General features: G+C 45.4%; 1 protein-coding gene across 3 annotated transcripts; it reads left to right on the top strand.

The window, feature by feature from the left end:
* The first annotated feature begins 54 nt into the window (after positions 1–54).
* On the top strand, positions 55–18243 carry PPP1R14D (protein phosphatase 1 regulatory inhibitor subunit 14D). 3 transcript variants are annotated; one of them, XM_082387286.1, is made up of 6 exons: positions 55–383; positions 4107–4193; positions 6689–6923; positions 16613–16696; positions 16900–16932; positions 17127–18243. In XM_082387286.1, exons 2-6 carry the CDS (start codon positions 4162–4164, stop codon positions 17199–17201), a joined length of 459 nt encoding a protein of 152 aa, XP_082243412.1. In that variant the 5' UTR covers positions 55–383; positions 4107–4161; the 3' UTR covers positions 17202–18243. The 3 variants fall into 3 exon arrangements, with proteins under 3 accessions (XP_082243412.1, XP_082243414.1, XP_082243413.1); XM_082387288.1 differs by lacking the exon at positions 16613–16696; XM_082387287.1 differs by lacking the exons at positions 55–383; positions 4107–4193 and having other exon boundaries at positions 6319–6923.
* The last annotated feature ends 31 nt before the right edge of the window (positions 18244–18274 follow it).

The raw sequence follows: 18274 nt of genomic DNA, 5'->3' as shown, positions 1-18274 counted from the left end.
TAACTAAAAAAATTAGGATATCAAACTATAAACAGTTTATTTGGTACAACCTTTCAGGGAGCTAATATGGCCATAACATCAAATTCCCCTACAAGTTCACACTTCCTTTGTCCTTGTAGTTCTGCCTCTAGAAAATCCGCTAAAGCGGGGGAGGGGGGAGTGGGGGTGGGAAGCATGCGATGCTAAAAAAAGGAATAGTTACAAGGATGTTCAGAGCAGCAATATTTATAATGGCAAAAAAATTGGTAGCAATCTATATATCTAATAGCAGGGGATTGAGTAACTAGATCATGGAATTGCCTCTAACAGAACAGGTTGGAAACTATTAGTGAGTCTTGAAAGCAAAGTGACTTGCCGTCAGCATTTGAAAAAATAAAATAAAGGTAAGTTTTGCTTCATAAGAAATTTTCATTTCGTGTTTGCATGTGTGTGTGTCATGAGGTTAAATGAATTTCTTACTCTGAGTCATGGTCCAAATTTTGAGAAACTGCAGTGTTGAAAAAAGATGTGTATAAAATTACTTAATGACACAAAAAGTATTCAAAATATAAGTTACAAAATAACACACATATGTTACAAAATGATCTAATTTCGTGAAAATCCAAAATAAGTAAATCTATATAAAAAGTGGAAAATATACCAAACATATCATTTATACTTCTTATATCTATATTTTAGAATTTTCTACAATGAACATGTCTTTTTAAAAACTTTTTTTATTGAAGTATTGATAGTTTTTTAAAAAATATTTTATTTATTTATTTGGTTGGGCCGGGTCTTAGTTGTGGCAAGTGAGCTCCTTAGTTGTGGCTCGCCAGCTCCTTAGTTGTGGCGTGCAAACTCTTAGTTGCGGCATGCACGTGGGATCTATTTCCCTGACCAGGGATCGAATCTGGGCCCCCTGCACTGGGAGCGTGGAGCCTTAACCAATGTGCCACCAGGGAAGTCCCGATAGTTTTTTTTTTTTTAATATTTATTTGGGGCTTCCCTGGTGGTGCAGTGGTTGAGAATCCACCTGCCAATGCAGGGGACACGGGTTAGATCCCTGGTCAGGGAAGATCCCACATGCCGCAGAGCAACTAAGCCTGTGCGCCACAACTACTGAGCCTGCATGCTGCAACTACTGAAGCCCACGCGCCTAGAGCCCATGCTCCGCAACAAGAGAAGCCACCGCAATGAGAAGCCCACGCACCACAACAGAGTAGCCCCCACTCACCGCAACTAGAGAAAGCCCGCGTGCAGCAATGAAGACCCAACTCAGCCAAAAATAAATAAATAAAATAAATTAATTTAAAAAAATATATATTTATTTGGCTGCAGTAGGGTCTTCGTTGCGGTGTGTGGGTTCTTCGTTGTGGTGCACAGGCTTCTCTAGTTGTGGTGCACGGACTCTCTAGTTGTGGCGAGTGGGTTCCAGAGTGCGCAGGCTTAGTTGACCTGCAGCATGTGGGATCTTAGTTCCCCGACCAGGTATTGAACCCGCAGTGTCCCCTGCATTGGAAGGTGGATTCTTAACCACTGGACCAGTAGGGAAGTCCCTAAAGTGTAGTTGATAGTTGATATACAATGTTGTGTTAATTTCTGCTGTACAGCAAAGTGACTCAGTTATACACATATATATATTCTTTTTTATATTCTTTTCCATTATGGTTTATCCCAGGATATTGACTATAGTTCCCTGTGCTATACAGTGGGATCTTGTTGTTTATCCATTCTATGTGTAATAGTTTGCATCTACTAACCCCAAACTCCCAGTCCATCCCTCTCCCATCCCCGCTTCCCCTTGGCAACCACAAGTCTGTTATATCTGTGAGTCTGTTTCTGTTAAACTTATTTCTTGAATAATAAAGATAGTAGTTTTTAAAGTTTTCTAAATAATTATATATTATATATCATTTTCTCAACTATGTTAAATATATATTCATAGCCTGGTGGTGCAGTGGTTAAGAATCTGCCTGCCAATGCAGGGGACATGAGTTTGAGCCCTGGTCCGGGAAGATCCCACATGCCATGGAGCAACTAAGCCAGTGAGCCACAACTACTGAGCCTGCACTCTAGAGCCCGCGAGCCACAACTACTGAAGCCCGCATGCTGCAACTACTGAAGCCCGTGCTCCTAAAGCCTGTGCTCCGCAACAAGAGAAGCCACCGCAATGAGAAGCCTGTGCACCACAATGAATGCCCCTGCTCGCCACAACTAGAGAAAGCCCCCGTGCAGCAACAAAGACCCAAAGCAGCCAAAAATAAATAAATTTTTTAAAAAAATCATTAAAAAAAAAGAGAATAGAAAGAAACTTGCCAGAATGCTAGCAGTGGTGGTTTTGTGTGGCAGGATTATGGGAATTTTTAAATGTTTTAGAAAATTTAGAAATGTTTCTAAAATGAACATGCTTTTCTTTTATTATAAAAATTTTTAAGGACTTACCTGGTGGTCCAGTGGTTAAGACTTCTGCTGCAGGGGGCACGGGTACCCTGGTGGGGGAACTAAGATCTCACATGCTGCGTGACGTGGCTGAAAAATTAAAAAACAAAAATAAAAACAAAAATCCTGTCTAGTTCTGATGGGGTCGGCCTGCTGCTTTATTTATTTATTTATTTATTTATGGCTGTGTTGGGTCTTCGTTTCTGTGTGAGGGCTTTCTCTAGTTACAGCAAGTGGGGGCCGCTCTTCATCCGGTGCGCGGGCCTCTCACTATCGCGGCCTCTCTTGTTGTGGAGCACAGGCTCCAGACGCGCAGGCTCAGTAGTTGTGGCTCACGGGCCTAGTTGCTCCGCGGCATGTGGGATCTTCCCAGACCAGGGCTCGAACCGGTGTCCCCTGCATTGGCAGGCAGATTCTCAACCACTGTGCCATCAGGGAAGCCCCCTGCTGCTTATTTTATCCCACCACTGGACCCAGGCCAGGCCAGGCCAGGAGAGCAGGGCAGACACCCTTGCCTCTGCCCAGGCCTGCACCCTCTTTATTTCCCCACCATGATATGACCCTGTGGTCCTAGTGGTTTTTCTTCACATCTTATCTTGAAACTTGAGTTCCCTTATCTTGGGCAAACTTACTGATGAATAGTGACACTTGAAGGTCAATGCTGAGATGGAAGAATGTAAATAAGGAGGCTTACACTGTAAATAATGGGCATAACTCATTTGTGTACCATCGAGCTTCACTGGGGCCATGTTGTGTGCTCATGCAGAATCTCACCAACCCCCAGTTTACAGATGAGGAAATATGCTCAGAGAGGCCCCATGCATGAACCTGTCTGTATTCCTGTGTAGGCATTCATGAAGTTTACATATTCCAATCCATCGCCAAGTTCTGTTAAATATTACCCCCTAAATAGCTCTCCAATCTGTCCACTTCTCACTATCACCAACGCTACCTCCCCAAGTCAAGCCCTACAGCAATGGCCTCCCAACCGACCTCCAGGACTTCTGTGCCCTCTGATCCACTCTGTAGTCAATAGCTAAGGCGATATTTTGGAAATTTAAATCTGAACTCGTCAGTCTACCCAACCACCCTTGCTTAAGATTTTGCAGTTGCTCCCACCCAACGCTCTTAGGATAGAGACAAAACTCCTTAACATGGTTGACAGGGCCCTGTGTAGATACCTCCACCCTGTCTGCCTCATGGCTCGCTTTTGCCTCCCTCATCTCTTTGTTCCACCTCCATTGACCTTCTCTAGTCCCTTGTACTCACCCTCTTTCTCCTGTCACAGGGCCTTTGCATATGCTGTGCCTTCTGCCAATTCCACTCCTGCCAGCCCCGGTACCTAGTTAACTCCTACTCATCCTTCAGAACTCAGTCCAAATGTTACCGCTTGCTAGGTCACACCCACACTGGACATTCTATATCTCCTCTTACCTTTTCTTCAGATCATTAAATACAGTTGCAGTTTTACATTTATTTGATTAGTTGGTTAATGTTTGTTTATTTTTACACTAGACTGTAAGTTCCATGAAAACAGAGACTGTGTCTTTTTTGGATCACCAATCACTAGTACTGAGTATAATATTTGGCCTACTAGAAGAGCTCATAAAATCTTTGTTAAATGAATGAGTTAATGAATGAACAAAACCCATAGACTCTTCTGATCTGGTTCCTTTTCCTGAAAGGGCTCCCAAACGCTTCAGAAGACAGAAACGGAAGAGGGAGGGAACAACCATAATAATGCCTATCACAGAATATAACAGGTCATCAAGGTAAGAGCTGAGTCTACAGGCTGTATTTTAGAGGCCTCCCTACACCCTTCTTATTGCCACCTTCTTCCAAAGAGGACCAGGAAGGAAGCCACTGCAGAGAAATTCCAGGGCCAGCCTTTGACGGACAGAGCCTCACGAGGAAGGCAGGGAGGATGAGAAGGCAAAGAAAGGAAGGGAAGGGATGTCTATTGAGAAGGGACTCTGTTTTGGATATCAGGCTGAATGTTTACATACATCATCTCATTTAATCCTCTCCAAAACCCCATTTTGCAGATGAGAAAACAGACTCAGGTTGTGAAATTTGAGGGTTATTAAACCAATACAGGGCAAAGCTGGGTTTGAACTGGGATCTGCCAGCCTTCCTCTGAAGCCTGGGCTTTTCCAGGCTACATCCTGGCCTCCAGCCCTCAAACATCTCCCTCACCCTGTTAACTTAGGGCCTAAAATTTCATCATTAAAGACTCATCCATTGGCCTGTGTCTAAAACTCTTTTAGGAGTCAGTGTATGAAGTTGATACTTTGGAAACAGAAACTCAGCATCATAAAGGCAACCACTACAAGACCTAAAAAGAAATACATAAAAGAAAAACAAAGAAATACATAAACAAAAATTAGAATATGCAAAGGAAAGGGGATGAGGGAGCATGAGTGAGGGAGTTAAATCTCTCATCGTTCATACTGAGGAGAGAAGAGATACTGTCTAAAATGGACAAATTTATGATATTACACAAAGGGATAATGGTGATCACAAGAGAACTAAAAGCAGAAGCTGGGGCTTCCCTGGTGGCGTAGTAGTTAAGAATCCGCCTGCCAATGCAGGGGACATGGGTTCAAGCCCTGGTCCGGGAAGATCCCACATGCCGCGGAGCAACTAAGCCTGTGCGCCACAACTACTGAGCCTGTGCTCTAAAGCCCGTGCGCCACAACTACTGAGCCCGTGTGCCACAACTACTGAAGCCCACGTGCCTAGAGCCCGTGCTCCACAACAAGAGAAGCCACTGCAGTGAAAAGCCTGAGCACCACTAATGAAGAGTAGCCCCTGTTTGCTGCAACCACAGAAAAGCCCGTGTGCAGCAATGAAGACCCAATGCAGCCAAAAATAAAATAAATAAATTTTAAAAAATAAATAAATAAATAAAAAGTAAAAGCAGAAGCTGTTGGTTGGGTTCCCTCTAGGGAGTGGAACTGGGGAGAAGAGAGACACTTTCATTTTTTATTTGTCCTTCTGAGCTGTTCATTAAAAAAAAAAAATTATAGTAGTATTCTGTTGTGTAACTTTTCTAAAAAGTTTTGAAATTTTTGTTACAAAAGACTAAACAAACAAACAAAAACACCCTTCCTTTATTTATTTATTTTGTAATGTATTTATTTTTGGCTGTGTTGGGTCTTCGTTGCTGTGCGCAGGCTTTCTCTAGTTGCGGTGAGCGGGGGCTACTCTTCGTTGCAGTGTGTGGACTTGTTGCAGTGGCTTCTCTTGTTGCGGAGCACGGACTCTAGGCAAGCGAGCTTCAGTAGTTGTGACACGCGGGCTTAGTTGCTCCGCGGCATGTGGGATCTTCCCGGACCAGGGCTCAAACCCGTCTCCCCTGCCTTGGCAGGCGGATTCTTAACCACTGCGCCACCAGGGAAGTCCAAAAACACCCTTCCTTTAGAACGCAAGTATGCCTAGAAGTAATAGTCCTTGACAGCTGGGTAAATGTTAGGCCTGCAGGGTTCCTCTGTGTCAGGAAGGACGTGAGTCAGGGGAGGGTCATGGGATGATAAACATGGCTTCCTAAGCAGTTGCCTCTGGGAAATGGGCTTGGGAGAAAAGCTCGCCTTTGCAAACATACAGGGCCAGGGTAGTGCCTCTTCTCTCTTCTCTCACATCCCTAAAGGCAGCTCACACTCAGACACAGAGAATACTGACCCCATTAGGGCCAGAGATAACCACCCCTCTAATTATCCCTGAGGCGACTCTGCCATCAGCAGCACCACTCTCTGAGCAGGAGCCCTTGCCAGCCAGGGACCCTACTCCTGCAGGATCCGTGTGACCGCAGCTTCTGGGGGCCCAGGTGGATCTAGGCCAGGAAAGTGAGATGCTGAGGGCTCTCAGGTGAGTATGACTCGGGTCAGAGCCCCGCATCCCTCAGGACCCTCTTCTGAGGGCCTCAGAAGGGCCTCTTCCTCCTCCGGAGGCATGGCATCCTCTTGACCTTTGCTTGGTATATCACTCGGTCCCAGCAGCTGCAGAAAGGGTGGCCGGGGCACAGCTCAGGAGTGCCACTCACTAGCAGCCAGGAGCCAAAAGACTGGCATTCCCAGCACTAGCCAAAGGCCTGTTGATCTTTGACCCCCACCACTCCAGGAGCTTTGGCCCTCCCTCCTGCCCGCCTTCCTTTCTTCCCTGCTGGCCTCGCCCTCTGTTCTGTCTCCTCATTCCCTGGCTCTCTTGCTCTGACTGGCAGTTTTTCCCAGCTCCTTGATCAAACCAATCCTTCCATGCTGTCTTCAAGCCCTGCTTCCTGCACGTCTCCCAACCCGGACAAGCAGAATCCAAGTAAGAAGGTCCAGTGGGCTTCTGGGAGGAGGAGGACATCATCCACAGACTCAAAGTCCCAGTCCGACCCCTCCAAAGCGTCCAGGTCCCGGAAACTCAGCCGGCTGACGGTGAAGTATGACCGGGGGCAGCTCCAGAGCTGGCTGGAGATGGAGCAGTGGGTGGACGCCCAGGTTCAGGATCTCTTCCAGGTGGGTAAGACACCGTGGGCCGGGGGACTGGGAGAGAGCCTGCTCTGAGGTCTCAGGAGGAGCTGGAGGGCAGATGAGGCATACTCCCATGGAGACGTTTTTCCCCACAGGTGAAGCATGGGTTTGCAGTCCTGAAATCTGCCTCCCTCTGGTCTGGGCTCTGCCTCGCACTCTCTACGTAATCTGGGGCAGGTCTTTTAACATCCCTGAGACTTAGTTTCCTAATCTATAAAATGGGGCTATCAATGCCTGTCGTATCCCTTTTGTAGGACTTCTTGAGGCTCAGATGAGATAGTAGAGGAGTTATTTTTCTTTATTTTATGTCTTTATTTACTTTCAACCTCAACACACATACACGTCTAGAGCGACATTGTTCATTCCTGTAGCTGTCAGCCATGTGTAGCTATTTAACTTTAAACTGATGAAAATTAAATTAAAAGGTCAGTTCTTCAGTCACACTAGCCACATTTCAAGTGCCCCATACATCCAGGTGGCTAGTGGCTACCAAGTTGCCAGCACAGATGCAGAACATTTCCATCATCTCAGAACAGATAGTGCTGGACTAGAATGTCAAAGTGACCAATAGCGAACGCTAATACCAGCACCTGACCTAGCCTCGGCCCTGGCTCTGACTGACTCCCCTCAACCCCACCCTGGGAGAGTAGCCCTTTTTTTTTTGACCTAGATACCTCCTAATCGGGATCCTAGGGTAGTAACAAATGCTGCTCCAACAACAAGAATAACATTTTGAGCACTTAACTCTGCGCTAGGTACAGCGCCCAGCACCTGACTTGTGTTATTTCATTCAGCCCTCCCCACAAGTCCATTAGGTAGGTACGGTTTACCGTGGAGGAAATGGAGGCTTAGAAATGTTGAGTAACTAGCCCAAGGTCACACCACTAGGGAGCCCAGGGACCAGGAGCTGCAGCTGGGGCTCTGCCTGTAGCACCTGAGCGTTTATTCAAGCTGCTAGTGGTTCTCCACACCTGAAGTACTTCAGTAATAATCCAATGCCCCAGCTGCATTTCAACTGAATTTCAATCTACTAGGGTGGGGCCCAGGCACTGGTCTTTTTCATAAGCTCCACTGCTGATTGTAGCGTGTGGCTGGCGAGAGCCACGCACCAAGCCAGAGACCAGAGTCCTACTTGTCCACATGCCATGGTCCTTGTTTCTCTCCTTCCTTACTCAGGTCCTGTCTTTTCTTCTGGGGGCGGCAAGGGCTTGTGATTCTTCCAGGTAAGGTCTGTGTCAGTGGTCCTGTGGTTGGGGGCGGGGAAGAGTGATGCAGGTGGCCCAGGCTGTCTTGTGAGTCTCACTGTGTCATGTGTTGGTTTGGTCCAGGTGTTGACGGTGTCCCTGGCAGCATCCTGAGCCACTCGCAGAGGGGAGAGAGATGCCCTAGAACTGGGAGCAGGACAGGCAAACTTTCTTGGCCTATGTGTACTCTCACCTTGCAGGACATCTCCACTGCCCTTCATTCCTGCCAGCACCCTCCCTCTCTGGATCAGTTTCAATTTCAGACTGTTGTGCCCTTGTATAAAAAGTCTCATATCTCAGACACCTCAGGGCAAAGATCAAGGCAGGGGAAAAGCTGTAAAATAATGAGCTCATAACACTGGAAAACAGGACATGTGGGAGGACCGCTCCCAGGCAATGATTGTAATAAAATACCTGGTCTACAGTTGTCATGGCAATTGTCCAAAGGTGCCAGGTAGCAGTTCCTCTTCTAATCCCTGCCCTTTTCACCAGGAAGCAGGCAAGTGGCTGGGGAAGCCCCAGGTGGCTGGTCATCTTGGGCAGAGGTTGAGGTAACCCAGTCTCCAGGCTTACCCTGCCTCAGTTCTTCCTTCTTAGAGCCCCTCTCCACCCACTGGGACTCCCCACCACATGCCCACCTTGGGTAGCACCACTGGGAATGGTTCCAGGAGTGGGTTGTGTCACTATTTGTTTAGTTTAGTGGGACCCAACCTTCCTTTGTTGGAGCACCCACCTCTTCTCACTGGGTGTGCAGCCTACTTTAGGGTCTTGTGAAAAGCCAAGTCTGGGTTCAACAAAACAAATTGACTTGGGGGCCTGGAGCTCCTGTTGTCCAGAAATGGAGTGTGGGTTTGGCTTCTAAGCAGGGACTTAAACACTCATGAGTTTCTCCTATTTTAAGGAGACTCTTGTTTAACAATATGCCCCCTTTTTGTTACCATCCCTATTTCCTGTTTCCTTTACAAGGCTCCTTAAAGGATTTGTACCAACTCAGAGGCTTTACCTACTTTTTCCTTTCCTATCACTATTCAAACCACTGGATTCTGACTTCTGTTCCCACCACTCTATTGAGACCTCTTGGTAAAGTCACCAATCACCACCTTGGGGCTAAATCTAGTGTACACATCAGCAGGGGACACTGTTGACCACCCCAGAGTTTTGAAACATTCCTTTCCTATAGCTTACATGATACCATGCATTTTGATGCAGCCCTTTTGATGTGATGACATTTTAAGAAACAATCTATTAAACTTACAACTTTAAAAATGTGTTGTCAGGAATTCCCTGGTGGTCCAGTGGTTAGGACTCGGAGCTTTCACTGCCATGGGCCCAGTGTTGATCCCTGGTCAGGGAACTAAGATCCTGCAAGCAGTGAGGCCAAAGGAAAAAAAAAAGTATATATATATATATACGTGTGTGTGTGTATATATATATATATACTTATATATATATGGTCAATGAAATGTGAAACAAACATTTGTTAGCTAATCTCTGAACTTTACTCGATTGCTGGTTTCTATGGCAGAGAGATCAGGAGTAAGGGGACAGAGTATGGAGTGGAGCTGAGAAAGGGGTCAAATCAGGCAGCATCTGTCAGGAAACCACCACATGTAATACAGAGTCACAAGATGACCATACTTGTTCACCTCGGTCAGAGTTGTTTGATATATCTGCTCATTTTCTGAGAATTCAAAAAATACTTTAGGGAAAGAATATTTTGGATTATGATTTGAGCACATATTCTCAATACCAGACTGCAGTGACAATCTGACTCTCAGTGATATACATACCCTATGTTCAGTATATGTATAGTTAATGTCATAAATGATATAAAATGGTTTTGGGAGCAGGACTAATCCTTTTTTAGAGGTGGAGCTCTAATCATTAGAATGTATTTTTATTATTTGGCCCCAGGATCCACCTTCTGGGATTCCAATTACACATATGTTAGACCACTTGATATGGTCCTACAGGTCACCAAAGTTCTATGCTGTTCTTTTCTTTTCTACTAGTTTTTTTCTCTCCATGCTTCATTTTGGCTAGTTTCTTTTGCTATTTCTTCAAGTTTAAATGGTATTTTTTTTCTGTAGTGTCAAATATGCTATTAATTCCATTCAGTAGAATTTTTCTTTAAAATATTTTATTTTTTCATCTCTAGATGCTTCACTTGGTTCTTTCTCATGTCTTCCATTTCTCTCATTACTATGTTCATGTTTTCCTCATCTGCTAATTCCATCATCTCTGTCATACCTGATCTGCTTCTATTAATTGATTTTTTTCTCCTGCTTATAGGTCACATGTCCTGCTTCTTGGCATGATTAGTGATTTTTTTTATAGATTTATTTTTATTTAATTAATTAATTTATTTATTTTTGGCTGCATTGGGTCTTCCATTGCTGTGTGTGGGCTTTCTCTAGTTGCAGCAAGTGGGGCCTACTCTTCGTTGCAGTGCGAGGGCTTCTCATTGTGGTGGCTTCTCTTGTTGCAGAGCACAGGCTCTAGGTGTGCAGGCTTCAGTAGTTGTGGCACACGGGCTTCAGTAGTTGTGGCTCACGGGCTCTAGAGCACAGGCTCAGTAGTTGTGACGCATGGGCTTAGTTGCTCCATGGCATGTGGGATCTTCCCGGACCAGGGATCAAACCTGTGTCCCCTGCATTGGCAGGCGGATTCTTAACCACTGCGCCACCAGGGAAGCCCTGTGACTAGTGATTTTTGATTGGATGCTGGACATTGTGAATTTTACGTTGTTGGATTTTTTTTCTTCCTTTAGAGTGTTGGACTTTGTTCTAGGATGCAGTTTAGCTACTTGTGGTTCAGTTTGATCCTTCTGAAGCTTGTTAAGTTCTGTTGGGGTGAGTATAGAGTAGCCTTTAATCTAGGAAATAATTTACCCCCCAAGTAAAGCAGGGCCCTCCTGAGGTCTCTCCTGAATTCCTGTATGATCGGTGATGACTGTCCACTCTGAGTGGAAATTGATTTGTGTCAGTCCTCTGTGAGGTCTGGGAAGTATTCATCTCTGTGCCCACAGTGCCTCATAGTACCTGGCTTTGTGACATTTTACCCAGTGAATGTGTATCTTGTGTTCAGCAAAGACTCAGGAGAACCCTTATGCAGATTTCTGGAGGTCTCTTTCTTCATAACTCCCTCCTCTGCAGAACTCTGGCAACTTCCAGCCACCTCAACCCCGAATTCTGGTATCTGTCATGTTAATTTAGTATGACCACTGTGCTCTGCTTGGGATCTCCCTCTCTGCTCTGTGGTCTGGAAATTGCCTCCAGGAAGAAATCCAGGACAATTATAGAATTTACCTCTTTAATTTCCTTTCTTTCCCAGGTAGTGCTGAGCTACCTGTGTGTAAAGTCTGAAAACACTTTTCATATATTTTTGTCCAGTTTTCCAGTTACTTATGTTGAGAGAATAAATCCAGTCCTTGTTACTCCATCATCAGAAGTATAAACATCTTGTTAACTCCTATTCAGCCTTCAGGTCTCAGATTAGAGGTCACCTCTTCCTGGAAGCCTTCCTAAACCCCAGGCTTGGTTAGGTTCCCCTTCCATGTGCTCCCATAGTGTCTCATCAGAGGGCTTACTGCCCTGTATTATAACTGCCATTTGACTTGTCTGTATCCCTCAGGAGACTAGAAGCTTTTCAAGGGCAAGATCATGTCTCTCTGTCTTTGCTGTTATGGCCCCATCACAATGCTTGGTGCATAGCATGCTCTCAATAAATATGCATTTAATGAATGAATGCTAAATCAGATGAGCTAGAAACCAAGGAAGCAAAGGGGAAAGTCTAGAGTTTAGGGTGAAAGAACTTAGAACCCTAGCACTGTTTATTTTAAAAATGGTATAGAAAGACCAAAACTGTTAACAGTGGTTACCCATTGGCAGTGGAAGGAATGAGAGGGTGAGGCATCTTTTCTCTTTCTTTCTTTTCTTTTTCTTTTTTTTAAACATTTTTAAATTAATTAATTAATTAATTTATGGCTGCGTTGGGTCTTTGTTGCTGTGTGCGGGCTTTCATTGTGGCGGCTTCTTTCTTCGCAGAGCACGGGCTCCAGGTGCGCAGGCCTCAGTAGTTGTGGCTCGCGGGCTCTAGAGCGCAGGCTCAGTAGTTGTGGCGCATGGGCTTAGCCACTCCATGGAATGTGGGATCTTCCCCAACCAGGGCTTGAACCTGTGTTCTCTGCATTGGCAGGCGGATTCTTAACCACTGCGCCACCAGGGAAGCCCTTTCTTTATTTTCTAAATCAACTTTACTGAAGTCTAATGGCAGACAACAAAATTTGCCTGTTTTTGAAGTGTACATTTGAATGCACTTCGCCATATATGACCACTACCCCATCAAGATATGGAACATTTCCACCATCCAAAAAGTTCTTCAAATAGCACTTACTTGTTTTTGTTTTTTTTTTAAACAGAGAGGGAATTTTTTTAAAACAAGTTTATTTTATTATTTGTTATTTATTATTATTTATTTATTTGGCCATACCGTGTGGCATGTGGGATGTTAGTTTACCCACCATGGATCAAACCTATGTGCCCTGCAATGGAAGCATGGTGTCTTAACCACTGGACTGCCAGGGAAGTCCCAGCACTTACTTTTTTAAAAAAATTAATTAATTAACTTGTTTTGGCTGCGTTGGGTCTTCGTTGCTGCACATGGGCTTTCTCTAGTTGTGGTGAGCGGGGGCTACTCTTTGTTGCAGTGCACGGGCTTCTCACTGTGGTGGCTTCTCTTGTTGTGGTGCACAGGCTCTAGGCATGCAGGCTGCAGTAGTTGTGACGCACGGGCTCAGTAGTTGTGGATCATGGGCTCTAGAGCACAGGCTTAGTAGTTGTGGCTCACGGGCTTAGTTGCTCCGTGGCATGTGGGATCTTCCCAGACCAGGGCTCGAACCCGTGTCCCCTGCATGGGCAGGTGGATTCTTAACCACTGTGCCACCAGGGAAGTCCCCAGAACTTACTTTATTTATTTATTTATTTATGGCTGCATTGGGTCTTCGTTGCTGTACGTGGGCTTTCTCTAGTTGAGGCGAATGGGGGCTACTCTTCGATGCGGTGCATAGGCTTCTCATTGCAGTGGCTTCTCTTGTTGCAGAGCATGGGCTCTAGACGTGCAGGCTTCAGTAGTTGTAGCTCGTGGGCTCAATAGTTGTGGCTTGCAGGCTCTAGAGCACAGGCTCAATAGTTGTGGCGCACGGGCTTAGTTGCTCCGTGGCATGTGGGATCTTCCCGGACCAGGGCTTGAACCCGTGTCCCCTGCATTGGCAGGCGGATTCTTAACCACTGCGCCACCAGGGAAGTCCCCAGCACTTACTTTTAAACACATTATACAACTAAATTACTTAGTGCATCTGTTTTTTTTTTTTTTTTTGGTGCTGTTTTGTTTATTTATTTATTTATTTATTTATGGCTATGTTGGGTCTTCGTTTCTGTGCGAGGGCTTTCTCCAGTTGCAGCAAGCGGGGGGCCACTCTTCATCGCGGTGCGCGGGCCTCTCACTGTCTCGGCCTCTCTTGTTGCGGAGCACAGGCTCCAGACAGTGCATCTGTTTTTATTATGTCTCCTCAACTGCCCCTAACATGTAGGGTCTTTGAGGGCAGGATCTTTGTTTTGCTGACTGAAGTTCCCAAGTTCACAGTGCCAGGTTAACAGTAGCCACTGGACACATATTTGTTGAATAAATAGATTCCAAAGGATTAGATAATCAGAAAAGGTGAAATTATCAAATCTCTAAAAAAATGTAAAGGTGAATATCAAATATTTATCCAAGTTAGTATGGGAAGAACTTGCTAAGCATTTGAAAAAAAAAAGGAAGCAAAAGTCAAACTGGAAAAGACCATTACATTCAACTATATAATTAATACACCTATTTCCCCAGTGACTCCCCGAAACTATATTTCCATGACACATGAAATGTTAGAGCTAATCTGAATTCAAAACAAAACAAAACAAAACAAAAACTTCTTAAATCAGTTAAGAAACCTCAACAACCCAATAGAAAAATGGAGAAGGCAGCAGTTCTTGAAGTGTGTTCTGGTGATCCCGGGCATTCCCAAGACCCTTTCAGGGGGTCCATGATTATTTTCATAAATGATGCAAGATGTTGTTTGCCTTTTAAACTATATTGATATTTGCACTGATGATGCAAAAGCAATGGTGGACCTTCCCATGAGTCAAGAAAATTGCACCAACCTGTACTAGAAGTCATGTTCTTCCCCACCAGGCCACTTTCACTTAAGAAAGTCCCTGATAAAGCCGTACAGAATTATTAGGTTTATTAAATCTTTGTCCTTGAGTTTACATCTTAAATTTTTAAAAAGCATTTTTATTAAAGTGTAATTGACATTTTTTTCAGGTGTACAACATAATGATTTGATATTTGTGTATATTGCAAAATGATCACCATAATAAGCCTAGTTAACATTTGTCATCATACACAGTTCCAAAAATATTTTGTTTTCTTGTGAAGAGGACTTTTAGGATTTACTCTTTTAGCAACTTTCAAATATGTAGTACAATATTATTAATTCTAGTCACCATGCTGTACATTAGATCCCCAGGATTTATTTATTTTCTATCTGGACGTTTGTACCTTTTGATCAGCTTTACCCATTTTGCCTAACCCCACCCCCCCCCCCGCCTCTGGCAACCACCAATCTGTCCTCTGTATCTATGAGTTCATTTTTTGTTTTGTTTTTTTAATTCCACATATAAGTGAGATCATACAGTATTTGTTTTTCTTTGATTTATTTCACTCAATGAAACACCCTCAAGGTCCATCCATGTTGTTGCACAGGGCAGGATTTCTTTTTCTTTTTTTTTTTATTGATGGCTGAATAGTATTCCAGTGCATATATATACACCACATCTTCTTTATCCATTCACCCATCCATTGACACTTGGGTGGTTTCCATATCTTGGCTATTGCAAATAATGCTGCAGTGAAAATGGGGGTGTATATCTCTCTCTCTCTTTTTTTAAATTAATTAATTAATTTTTGGCTGCGTTGGGTCTTCGTTGCTGCGCTCGGGCTTTCTCTCGTTGTGGCGAGAGGGGGCTACTCTTTGTTGCGGTGCACAGGCTTCTCATTGCGGTGACTTCTCTTGTTACAGAGCACAGGCTCTAGGCGCGCGGGCTTCAGTAGTTGCAGCACATGGGCTCAGTAGCTGTGGCACACAGGCTTAGTTGCTGCGTGGCATGTGGGATCTTCCCGGACCAGGGCTCAAACCCATGTCCCCTGCATTGGCAGGCGGATTCTTAACCACTGCGCCACCAGGGAAGTCTGGGGGTGTATATATCTTTTTGAATTAGTGTTTACATTTTCTTTGGATAAATATCCAGAAGTGGAATTCCTGGGTTATATGGTAGTTCTATTTTTAATTTTTTTATTATTTTTTTTAATTAATGAATGAATTTTTGGCTGCATTGGGTCTTCGCTGCTGTGTGCGGGCTTTCTCTAGTTGCAGCGAGTGGGGACTACTCTTCGTTGTGGTGCACAGGCTTCTCATTGCGGTGGCTTCTCTTGCTGTGGAGCATGGGCTCTACATGTGTGGGCTTCAGTAGTTGTGGCACGTGGGCTTAGTTGCTCCGTGGCATGTGGGATCTTCCCGGACCAGGGCTCGAACCCGTGTCCCCTGTGTTGGCAGGTGGATTCTTAACCACTGCGCCACCAGGGACGACCCTTATTTTGGAACATTTTATAATCTATAACAGAAACCCTGTACCAGCTAGTGGTCACATCCCATTCCCCACCACCACCACTCCCAGCATTAGGCAACCACTAATCCACTTTGTGTCTCTATAGATTTACCTATTCTGGACATTTCATACAATTTGAATCATATAATATGAAGCCTTTTGTAACTGGCTTCTTTCACTAACATGTTTTCAAGGTTAATCCATGTTGTGGCATGAATCACTACTTTGTTCCTTCTTATTGCTGAAAAATATTGTATGGCTACATCATATTTTATTTATCCATTCACCAGTTGATGGACATTTGAATATGAATAATGCTGCTGTGAACATTCATATGGACATATGTGGATGTATGTTTTCACTTCTCTTGGGAATAGACCTATGAGTGGAATTGTTGGGTCAGATGATAACTCTATATTTAACATTTTAAGGAACTGCCAAATTATTTTCCAAAGCATCTGCACCATTTTGCATCCCTACTAACAATGTTTATAACTATTGAAATTAAACAGATACTCTTTTTAAAGAACCCTAGACTGTTTCAGGTAGAACATAGTAGTTATTCAGTAACTGTTGAATAAAAGGATGAATGGGGTGGTTTGAGTAAGGTGAGGAGAGGAACTGAACATGGGAAATAGAGTGGGAGACGGGTGAACCTCTGACAGTTAACTGTCACCCCAGCACCAGCTAGCCAGGCTCCTCTGAGCCCCGTGTGATTCCTAAACAGGATCAACCAACTCCTTCTGAGCCTGAGATCGACCTGGAGGCTCTCATGGAACTATCCACAGAGGAGCAGAAGACTCAGTTGGAGGTAGAATGGGGGGCCAGGCCCCAGGCCCAGGGGTTGGGGGATGGAAGCTGGGCTTGGACCAAGGGGAGCCCAAGAACCCAGGTTCTGCCTCCCCATCTGTGTGGGGAGAACCAATTCAGAGGGGAGAATTCCTGGGAGACTGACTGGGGAATCGTGACAAAGTGCTGTGGCTTGGGGACCCACTCTCTGCTTTCTTCCACCAGGCTATTCTCCAAAACTGCCCCCGCCCCACAGAGGTAAGGGATGCTCTGTTAGTCTGGGGGTAAGAGGAGGCCCAGTGGGACGGCAGCTAGTGAAGAGGAAAGCTTGGTCCTGGGTCCTTCTCCCCTTCCCTGACTCTGATGCGATGGGGTCAGGTGGAGACGAGGGAAAGCAGTGTGGTGGGTGGGTGTGACCCCATGCCTTGATCTCACCCCTGTTTCTTTCTCAGCCTTTTATCTCTGAGCTGCTCAGTCAACTCAAGAAACTTCGGAGACTCAGTCGGCCTCAGAAACAAGCCTTGTGAGGCTACCTTCACCAGCTTCAGCACTGCCAGGTCTGCCCTGAACCCCTGGATCCTGGGCTGAGAGGGAAACAGCTCCTTGGGACACAGACAAGGAACATGGAGAGTGAGGAGGGACATCTGGACACCCCTGTCTATGTGCAGTCACAGCTAATTCCTGTCAGCTGGGCTTTCTGGGAGCCAGTCATGGCTATGGCCCAGTGCTTTCCTTGGCAGCTGAGTAAATAAAACCTTCAGGAGCCCCAGGTGAATGGAGTGTGGAGCATATCTGTGCTGAGGGATGGAGGAGGGAGGGACTGAAGTGTTATACCATAAGGCCAGCATCCTGAGTCACTAGGCTGTATCCACATACCTCACCCATCTGTCCATCCATCCATCCATCCACCCAGGGCTTGAGAATTCAAAGATAAAGGTCACAGTTCTGCGTCAGAGAAATCACCATCAAGCAAGGCCCGGAGGCCAAGCAGAAGGCACCTGGCTAAGAGACACCGCATCCTGACATCACCAATAGGAACCCAAGTGGCAAAGACCCATAGGAGAGGTAACAGGAAAAAAACTAGCTGGGTTTGGGGGCCTCAGGGAAAGCTACACCCTCTTCCCTCACTAAATGATTCAGGAGACCTCAGGCTGAGGACTCTTTCTTGAACCAGCTCCAAGCCAGAGGCAGAAAGAGAAAAAGCAGGGGCTAAGCAGAGGGGTGTAAAGGGTATAGGCTCAAAGGCCAGGAATCAGGTCAGAAGGAAGTTGGTGGGAACAGACACTGGGTCTGAATGGCACGTGGGTTGGGACAGGAGCCCTGGAGGTGGCATCCTTTGGGAGTAAGGCAGGAAGCAGGGTATGCATTCACTGCTTGTGCATGCAGCGTTTGAGTACGGTGGGGCCTGGGGGCTAAGCTGGGCTGCCCAGAGCAGGATGCAGTTCAGTTCAGTTCAGTAGTATGAATATTCATGCCTACTGCATATGAGGCCACCAGGACGGGTGGGACTGTTCCTGCCTGCAGAAGCTTGCAGGATGGCTCAAGCTTTTTCCTCACTCTACAGGACTGGACTTACAGCCTACTCTGCTCTTGCCACCTC

Source organism: Balaenoptera borealis, assembly GCF_965194805.1.
Source record: "Balaenoptera borealis genome assembly, chromosome: 3".
Taxonomy (NCBI): Eukaryota; Metazoa; Chordata; class Mammalia; order Artiodactyla; family Balaenopteridae; genus Balaenoptera; species Balaenoptera borealis.
Note: the sequence above shows the minus strand (reverse complement) of the source record. Positions and strands in the feature narration are given on the sequence as shown.

Excerpts from the sequence above, each read along its gene's own strand:
- PPP1R14D (XM_082387286.1), top strand. The coding sequence starts at position 4,162 with ATGCCTATCACAGAATATAACAGGTCATCAAG. Across the intron at positions 4,194-6,688 it reads GAATATAACAGGTCATCAAG|CCCTGCTTCCTGCACGTCTC; the intron begins GTAAGAGCTGAG and ends GCTGTCTTCAAG. Across the intron at positions 16,697-16,899 it reads AGCAGAAGACTCAGTTGGAG|GCTATTCTCCAAAACTGCCC; the intron begins GTAGAATGGGGG and ends TTCTTCCACCAG.